Here is a 9,881-nt window from a genome sequence, read left to right as displayed (position 1 = left end):
TTTGCTCCTGGTGACTGTCAACTCTAAACTCAGATAAATCTTTACATCATCACACCTGAAATACAAACTGAAGATAATTATGAGACATCTTCTTATATATTTTCCCCTAAAATGAAGGGATTCTGAATTGGTTTTAGAAATGTATGTATGCAACTGAAATTAACTATGTACAACACACACACACACACACACACACACACACACACACACACACACACAATTTATTTTGCTTAGTTTCCAAAGTCATCTTCCAAAAAGAAAATATATCTGTGCTTCAGCAGATGGAAACACCATGAGTCCCATTCACACCTACTGATGTTGCTTCATCAGGAAGACATGTGGTGTGCGAATGTCAGATTGTTACTATTAATCAAAAGGACCCCCAAGATGAGTATACAAATTCAAAGCGAAAAGTCTTTACAAGTCATTGCTCTTGAGAATGTACAATTATAGGAAATGAGAAGCTCTGTTCTCTTCTTCTCTCTTTGTCTTGGTCCTTCTACTCTTCTACCTCTTGAAAATTTGTCAATGCCTCCTCCTTCTCTGTCCATCATCTTTATCAGTCAGTGAGATGCATACCAAGTTTTCTGTTCTTGGAATACATGAGCATGCTCACAAGGACTGAGAAGGTCTGGCTGCTCTCAGCTTCCTTTATTACTTGAAGAATAACAGTAGCCTTACTGTATGTGACTCCAAACAACAACAAAACCCAGAAAAGATATTCTTGAATCTTGTAATTGAGATATACAAAGTCAACCCATTCAAGTCTGGGACAGTGTCTGAGTCTAGCCAACAAACTCATGACGTTATAGCATTCTGCTCTCCTGGTACTGTAAGTTCAGTCTTGTGCTTTTATTCTTCTTTAAATGTTTTTTTGGAGAAAATTATAGATTCACATATACTGCAGCAAGTCATACAGAAGGACCTAGACTCCATTTGTCCTGCTTTCTCAGTGACATCATCTTGCAAGGTGAGGTTTACAATTGACAACTGGGATATGGACCTTGATGTCATCCACCAACATATGTTGTGCTTTAATGATCAACTTTACTCTTTGAAATAGTACCAAACCTAGGATTAAACCTCAGGCTGGACAATTAGGATGGCATTATACAGGCTTCTGAGCAGGATGTCTTGTTGGCTGAGGGATGAGTAGGAGGCACTGGCAAGTCACTGAGTCTTGGGCTCCTTGAGGTGACCCAAGCTCTTGTACAATGACAACACTTACAATGGACAATGAACATTTTTGCATTTCGTTTCAGCTTAGGATTTCCTAAAATTAAGACAATCGAGTGTATTGAGGGGTACATACCAATAACCAGTAAGCAGAATACAAAGGTTCTGCTTCCAAGGTAGAGGACTTGAGTAGAGATCAGAACAGCCACCATGTAGTGGGAGAGATAGAGGATGAGGAATGATAGAATGGACAGCATTGCACTGATGTGAGCATGTCCGCTATACTCCCTGGTGCCTACCATAGTCCTCATCTGCCTGCTATAATTCCACAGGGAGTATATCAAGAGCAGAACAGCAACAGTAAAGATGAACAACGGCAGTGTGAGCCCAAGGACCAGGACTGAGAGTAGTGTGGCATGCCCTGTTCCGACTTGAGTTGCATTTTTAGGAAAAAGGCTTATAAAAATTGGTTTAAGGATTGCTGAAGTCTCTCTGCTATGGATGAAAGTAGTAATAATTACATAGAGCACAGATCCCAGGATCAGCCATGGTACCAACCTGGATATCCTCATCTTCAGCCACAGAAAGAGTGGGTGAGGAATGGTAGCAATCTTGGCACAGTAGAAAACACCGAGCCATGTAGCAAACCAAAGACTCAGTTCATTTATGATGAAGACAAAGGTAATATTGTCCTCAAATAAAGTGTGTCTCACCAAAGAGAATAGACACAATTGTGCAAACAATATACATAACTGCAGAATGATCCGAGAAGTCGCCAGGCAAAATAGAAGCAGATCCAACGGGGCCATTTTCTTCCACATGATCAAGTCAATAGCATGGACAACCACAATGAGGCCATTTGCCAAGACCCCAGTGACAAACTGCACCATCACAACCAAAAAGAAGAAGAGTATATGCCCTTCCATCATTTTAAGAATGACAAACCAATGACTTCTTTAAATAATGCATAGAGTTCTGCCCAGTTTCAGCCATTTATGATTCCTGCTTACTTTTAATTAGATCAAGATCTAATTTGGAGATGATGCTAACACAAAGGCAATGGAAGAGGAAGGTGGGGCTCATTTGTTTGTTGTGTTGCCTTCTCAAATCAATGACAGTCAAATAAGGAAGAGATACCATAGAAACAAATTGTGCCTTATGGATAGCTTTTGCATTTTTCAGGTCCGCTTAAGTGTCAACATCATCACAAGTAAATCATGCAACTAAATGCCTGCAGATAGCTAGTAAGGAACTCCTTCGTGCCTAGTCTTACTAAATTATGATTCTACATAATGCTAATGAAGCATCCTCAAGCATCATGCAAAAACAAATCATGTCTGTCATGGTGATGTCAGAGGAGTAGGACTGTAAGTTTCCTACACATTTGTTCTCTAGTCTATAAAATCAGAAACTCAGGACCACTTCAAATGCTATTAAATAATAAACCATACATGGTAAAACACAAGGCTAAAAAAGGTGCTAGGAAGATGGCTTAGTGGGTAACTTGCCACACAAGCATGGGAACCTGTTTAATCCCCTAGAAGTCAGAGTTTTAAGAACCCTTGCTGTGACAATAACATACTTATCTTTCCTCCAGCATCAGAGAAACAGAAATGACACACTTCTGGGTTCACTGGTCAGCCAGATTAGCAACATCTTCAGTCTAATAGTTTCCGAACAAAGTTGTTTCAGCTAAACCTACCCAGATCTTATAAAAAACAAGGTGAACCATATCTTGGAGGAGTAAGACCCTGGTTGGACTCTGGTTTTCACACAAATGAGCACCCTCGATATAAATATGTTACATACATATACACAAAGCTTAGTAATACAGTTTACATATATGTATAAACACTGGGCAAAGCCTAAGGAAGGTCATGCATAACAAAATGAAGACATCACTCAGGATCTTCATGAATCACCATGTGCTGATGATCCAGCGTTTGAAACCTTTGCTCTGTTTTCCTTCCAAAACAATGAAAACCTTCCAACAACTAGGAGTTAAAGGGGTAAGTAATGGGCTGCTATAATTGTCCCATAGATTAGACTGAAACTAGCAAGCATTTTAATGTTTAGAAAATGCCATGTGCTGAGCTAACCCATATTTGTTCCATCCTCAACTATATTGAAATTTTTAAAATGGAAAATTGTTTTATCTGGTGGGTAGACGGAAGTCCAGTGTAATCAATGTAGGACAGCTATCACAGACTTGACTCTGCCAAAGAGATGCTACTATCACATCACATCTCCAGCCTGTGACAATCAAAGACATTTCCAGACAGTACCAAATGATTCTGGTGACAAAAATCACCCTGATAGAAAACCATAGTCACAACAAAAGCAAGAATAATGCAGATTCCATGTGTTGCTCTAAGGTGTGGTTGTCTGAATTAAAATGCCCTTCATAGGCTCATAGGGAGTGGCATTATTTCAAAGGATTAGGCATGTAGCCTTGTTAGAGTAGGTGTAGCCTTATCTGAGGAAGTATATTACTGGTGGTGGGCCTTGAGTTTCAGAAGCTCAAGCCAGGCCTGGTGGCTCACTTTTCCTGCTGCCTGCAATCAGGATATAGACCTCTTAGATACTTTCTAGCATCATGTCTGTAAACAATGGGTCTGAGAGTACCTGGAAGAGAAAGGGGGACAAGAGACACAAAGAAGGATGCCAAGACAAGAGTTTGATCAAGGCGACAATTTTATTTTTCCCCAAGGCTGAATTTATACCATAACATGGGTAACAGAGAGATGGGAGAAGTAAGAAACATTTACACAGGCCAAGGACACAATATTCGTGTGGTCAGGGAATTGGCTGATGTTGACAGGATGTTAAAAGGTCACAGGTTTGTCATATTATTAGTCAGCAGGAGAACTTTATCATACCACCAGATTTGTATTAGTGTTCTGCAGCTGGCTGGGGATTTTTCATGAACCCAGTCATACTTAATTCTAACCATAATAATAACATCAACAATGGAGGGCGTCAAGGGCATCACTCTCAACACATGTCTACCTGTGTCCCCCATGCTTCCCCCCAATGTCAATAATGGACTAAATCTCTGAACTGTAAGCTGGACCCAATTAAATGTTTTTCTTTATAAAAGCTGCCATGGTCATGGGGTCTCTTTACAGCAATAGGAACCCTAAGATATAAGACTAAAGGCAGAGTGGGTGAATCCTGTATTTAATATGAATTCCTTAGAGAATTCATTGGCAGAGTGAAAAATTAAGACAGTTTATAAATGTTGGGTAAATTAAAACTTCCAGCTTCGCACTTAATAAAAATGCTCACCAGATCCTGTGACAAGGCATAAGTCCTTCTGGATACATGTTACTTCACCCCGGGGGTCAGACAGGATTCTTACAGGAAACTTATTTATAGACAACTAGAAGAGAAAGAATGAAAAAGCAAGTGACAGTCACTCTCCTTAAGACACAACTGCTCTGTGAATTCTTAACAGTTTCATGTAGAGTTGCCTCATCCTTGGTGAGGTGGCGGGAACCAACCAGAAAGCTCTTAAGCAGCAGTCAAGAGAGGCAGTGTGGGAGAGGACACGATAACACAGAGACAAGTTGGGGCATGATGATGGGTCAAGAGTCATTCCTCTTCCTCTGTTGAAAGGAAGGACCTTCAATGCAAATCATTTTTATTTTGCAATTTTTTGGCTAGAAAAGCCATGTGGAGGAGTACCCATCTATGGAACAGTGAAGCTGTGAACTCCAAAAAACAAAAAACAGAAAACAAAAAACAAAAAAATGCCATGGTCTTTCTCATTTCTCACTCAAGTGTTCTGCTACTATACATGGTGCTTGCAAACATGACTGATCCGCCCTAAGTACTATGAGGCCCAGAACTCATTCGTCCATTCACTCATTCATTCATCGCTTGGCTTGTGAAGTAGAACCAAACTCAATTACTACACAGTAAAGGACAGAGTGAGATACAAGTCACTCTGCAAGTATCATTTCTAACTCTCCCTTCCTGGGCAACAGGTACACAACACTAACAGTTCACTTTGTTCTAGCATGGCCATGATATTCACAGCATGGATCAGTTCTCAGTGTGCTTCCAGCATGGGTCATAAAGGTTCACCATTGCAAACTGGATCACTAGAGTACACATAGCATACGTGAGCAGAGGGCAGGCTTGAGCCCAGAGCAACAGTATAACCTCTCAGTGCTGACAGAAAAGCAGAAAAGGGAACACACAATCTGCCAAAGATTCAGTCATGCTCAACCCTATTTGTCTCTTGCATGCTAGCATCTGTAGAGGCCACTGGATTCTCAGATTGTTGATTGTAACTTGTTAGAACCAGCCCAAAGAATAGAGACAATAGGTACAAAACAAAACAAAACAAAACAAAACAAAACAAAAACACCCCCCACAAGTCATAAGGCTTAAGCCACGGCTTTTCTATTACAATATTTTTGTCATTGTACTGTCTGGTTTTGTGTGTCACCTTGACACAAGCTGGAGTTATCAGAGAGAAGGAGCCCCCTTGAGGAAATGCCTCCATGATATACAACTGTAAGGCATTTTCTCAATTAGTGATCAAGGGTAGGAGGACCCATTGTGTGTGGTGCCATCCCTGGGCTGGCAGTCATGGATGGGTTCCATAAGAAAGCAAGCTGAGCAAGCCATGGGAATCAAGCCAGTAAGCAGAATCCTTCCATGGCTTCTGTACGGGTTCCGCCTCCAGGTTCCTGCCCTGTGTGAGTTCCAATCCTGACTTCCTTTGGTGATGAGCAGCAATGTAGAAGTATAAACTGAGTAAATCCTTTCCTCCCCAACTTTGGTCATGATGTTTTGTGCAGGAATACAAACCCTGACTAAGACAGTCATTTTCTCTTTAATGAGCACAACTGTCAAAAGCCTGTCACCCCGGGACAAGAGCTGCCACCAACTTGTCTGAGACAGCCATGTCTTCTTGTGTTATGTGCATGTGTATGCAGATGCGCATGTGTGTGGAGGGGCAGGTATGTAAAGATGTGCACAAGTGTGCAAGTGCATGTGGGTGCAGGTCCATCTGCACATGTGTGCACGTAGGAAGAGAAAGAAGAAGTCACCTTTGGTGTATTATTGCTCAGGATCCAGGCCATGTTAGTTTTTAAAACAGGATCTCTCAATGGACTGCAATCCACAGTTACAGCTAGGCTGGCTCCCTAATAAGCCATCTAAAGAAAGAGTCCATCTCTCTAATAATGGGCTTACAAGCATTTGTCACCACACCTAACTTGATTTATCTGGATTCTTAGGGAGATTGAAGTTAGGTCCTTGTGCTATCAAGGCAAACATTTTACCAGCTGACTTATGACCCTAAAAGCACATCTTGTCATTTTGTTGATGGTTCTTGAGACTGAGCCCAGGGCCTTGCTTTTGGTGGCAAGGGCTGTCACTAAACTATACCTCCATGCCTGGAACATCTCACACCAAGGGATGGTGGAATAAGAGCGTCTGTGATTGGCAGGTAGAAACTGTGGGATTGTTATTGAATGATCCATTCACCACCAAAAAGCTGCCTATTGGTGTTCAGAAAAGACCTCCAGGGTCAGATCCTCCAGTCTCTCTTAGGAACCTACTGTGTCAATCAAAGTAGCTGTGGGCCTTGGCTGCACTGTTGTACTATGTAACAGTGAGCTAAATGTATTAATGATCAATGAAACAAATTAAAGAAAAGCTGCTTCTCAAGAGAGAGTCCCTTTGGTCTTTCAGGAGGTTTCTTTTGGTGGAAAAAAAAAACCAATCAGAAAATCCCTGGAGTTGAGATGAAAACCAGACACGTCTGGCTTCACCTGTCAGTCAGCGGCTCAAAATGTTGACAGTTTTACATGGACAAATGACTTGGAACAGATGGAGCAGGACCCAATGAGAAGACATTCACATGATCATTACCCCGTATTACCCTGATTAAATGTGTTCACTCGCACTCATCTGTAATGAGCACTCATTAAAGGAGACAGCAGTAAATATTCTTGAGGGAACTGACAGGCGGAAAAAGTTGCTTATTTATATTCAAATCGTTTAGCTGCTGGAAAGGAAGTGTGACCTTTTTCTGCATGCAGCTACAGTGGTGCAGGCTTTTCAGCAGGTAAAAGCGACATGCATCGCCCATGCTTCTGCTTTCCAGCCACAGAAGATGTTTACTTTGATAAAGTCATCGTGAAAGAGAGCAACAGTTTGATGCCCTTCCTGAGGGGGTCTCTGTACCTCATTATTAGGGGGACAATTCTCACTTTTAGAAACATGTGCACATGTTAACATTCTTGTACAGTAAATAAGATCTTTCAAATAAGGAAGAAATAGATCCTTGGCAGTGAAAAGCAGGCATCTTTTCTGAATCTTTCCTGGACCACAGTTCAGCCCGTGTAAAGCTGATACAAAATGTATTCCACTTAAAATTCACAACATGGTGGTTGAAAAGACACCAGGCTCTTGCAGACTGATCATTCTTTAAATCCCATCGTTTTCATCTCTCCGCTTGCATGTGCAGTTGATCTTTGGGACTAAAAGTGTCTTTAATATTCAAATCACTTCCAAATACTTGTCCCTTCTCTTGCGTTTATCCCCTTAATGTGTTTTTTAGGCTTCTGCTACTCCATTCAATATTCTGAAGTTTATTCACACTGCATCAAACAGAATAATGGAGAAACACCATACATTGAATGTAAGTCTTCCATGTACAGAGCTCCAAGTCTGTACAAACAAGAATCTCTTGTGAGTAACAATAGGAAACCAAAGCCAGACTGCTGCCCCTGGGGGATGAGAAGAGCCTCTTGTCCTCCCACTGCTGCCTTCAGTTTGTTCCAAGGTCTTCTGTGGAATTCCAAAGCCTGCTGCTTCTCCCACTTTCTCCCTCCCTCTCTTCTTTTCTTCTCTTCCCCCTCCTTCCCAGTCCTGACTTCTTTCTTCCCATAGCTTTTGTTTTTTTCTTTTTGGCAGAACCATGTTAAATTTCTTTCTTTTTAAGTCCATTTTTTCTTTTATTAGATTTTTTAAATTTACATTTAAAATGTTACCCCCTTTCCTGGTTTCTCTTCCAGAAACCCTATAAGCAATCTCCACTCTCCCTACTTCTACAAGGGTGCTCCCTTCCACCTAATCCCTCCCACCTCCCCTCCCTGACATTCCCCTACACTGGGGCATCTAGCTTTCACAGGATCAAGGGCCTCTTCTCACGTTAATGCCTGACAAGGTCATCCTCTGATACATATTCGGCTGGAGCCATAGGTCCATCCCTGTGTACTCTTGGGATGGTAGTTTAATCCCTGAGAGCTCTAGGGGATCTGGTTGGTTGATAATACTGTTCATCTTATGGGGTTGCAAATCCCTTCAGCTACTCCAGTCCTTTCTCTAACTCCTCCATTGGGGTTCCCATGTATCTGTCTCTGCTTTTGTCAGGCTCTGGCAAAGCCTCTCAGGAGACAGCTATATCGGGCTCCTGTCAGCATGCACTTCTTGGCATCCACAATATTGTCTGGGTTTGGTGGCTGCATATGGGATAAATCCCCAGGAGGGGTAGTCTCTTGTTGACCTTTCCTTCAGTCTCTGCTCCGCACTTTGTCTCCATATTTTCTCCTGTGAGTATTTTTGTTCCCCCTTCTAAGAAGGACTGAAGCATCCACACTTTGGTCATCCTTGTTCTTGAGCTTCATGTGGTCTGTGGATTTTATCTTGGGTATTCTGAGTCCTTTTATTGTTGAGAATACTTTTCACTATCCTGTGTTTTTTGTTATTCTAGTCCATCCCTGACCTCCAGCTGTATTACAGACCAATAGTGATAAAAAAAACTGTATGGTATTGGTACAGAGACGGGCAGGTAGATGAATGGAATAGAATTGTAGACCCAGAAATGAACCCACACATCTATAGTCACTTGATCTTTGACAAAGGAGCTGAAACTATTCAGTGGAAAAAAGATAACATTTTCAACAAATGGTGCTGGTTCAACTGGTGGTCACCATGTAGAAGAATGCAAATCAATCCATTCTTATTGCCTTGTACAAAGCTCAAGTCCAAGTGGATCAAGGACCTCAACATAAAACCAAATACATTGAAACTAACAGAAGAGAAAGTAAGAGCATTGAACACATGGGCACAGCGAAAAATTTCCTGAACAAAAGACCAATGGCTTATGCTCGAATGGAACCCCATAAAATTGCAAAGCTTCTGTGAGGCAAAAGACACTGTCAATAGGACAAAACAGCAACCAATAGATTGGGAAAAGATCTTTACCAAATCCTACATCCAATAGAGAGCTAATATCCAATATATACAAAGAACTCAAGAAGCTAGGCTCCAGAAAATCAAATAACCCTATTAAAAATGGGGTACAGAGCTAAACGAAGAATTCTCACCTGAGGAATATCTAATGGCTGAGAAGCACCTAAGGAAATGATCGACATTCTTAGTCATCAGGAAAATGCAAATCAAAATGACCCTGAGATTTCACCTCACACCAGTCATAATGGCTTAGAGAAAAAACTCAGGTGACAGTAGATACTGGCAAGGATGTGGAGAAAGAGGAACACTCCCCCATTATTTGTGGGTTTGCCAGCTGGTACAAGGACTCTGGAAATCAGGCTGGCGATTCCAAAGAAAATTGAACATAGTACCTGAGGACCCACTTCTGAGCATATTCTTCTCATAACTTAATGCACGCTCATGATGTATTTGAGCGGGAAGGCACGATTCTAAGCATAGAACATGGA

General features: G+C 41.5%; 1 protein-coding gene across 1 annotated transcript; it reads right to left on the bottom strand.

The window, feature by feature from the left end:
• Positions 1–1,097: 1,097 nt before the first annotated feature.
• Tas2r119 (taste receptor, type 2, member 119) lies at positions 1,098–2,105 on the bottom strand. Its single transcript, NM_023993.1, has one exon. The coding sequence runs from the start codon at positions 2,103–2,105 to the stop codon at positions 1,098–1,100; it is 1,008 nt and encodes a 335-aa protein (NP_076483.1).
• Between the last annotated feature and the right edge of the window lie 7,776 nt (positions 2,106–9,881).

The sequence above is a fragment of the Rattus norvegicus genome, chromosome 2 (assembly GCF_021556685.1).
Source record: "Rattus norvegicus strain SHRSP/BbbUtx chromosome 2, alternate assembly SHRSP_T2T, whole genome shotgun sequence".
Lineage (NCBI taxonomy): Eukaryota > Metazoa > Chordata > Mammalia > Rodentia > Muridae > Rattus > Rattus norvegicus.
The sequence above is the reverse complement of the archived record's forward strand: the minus strand, read 5'-3'. Positions and strand labels throughout refer to the sequence as shown.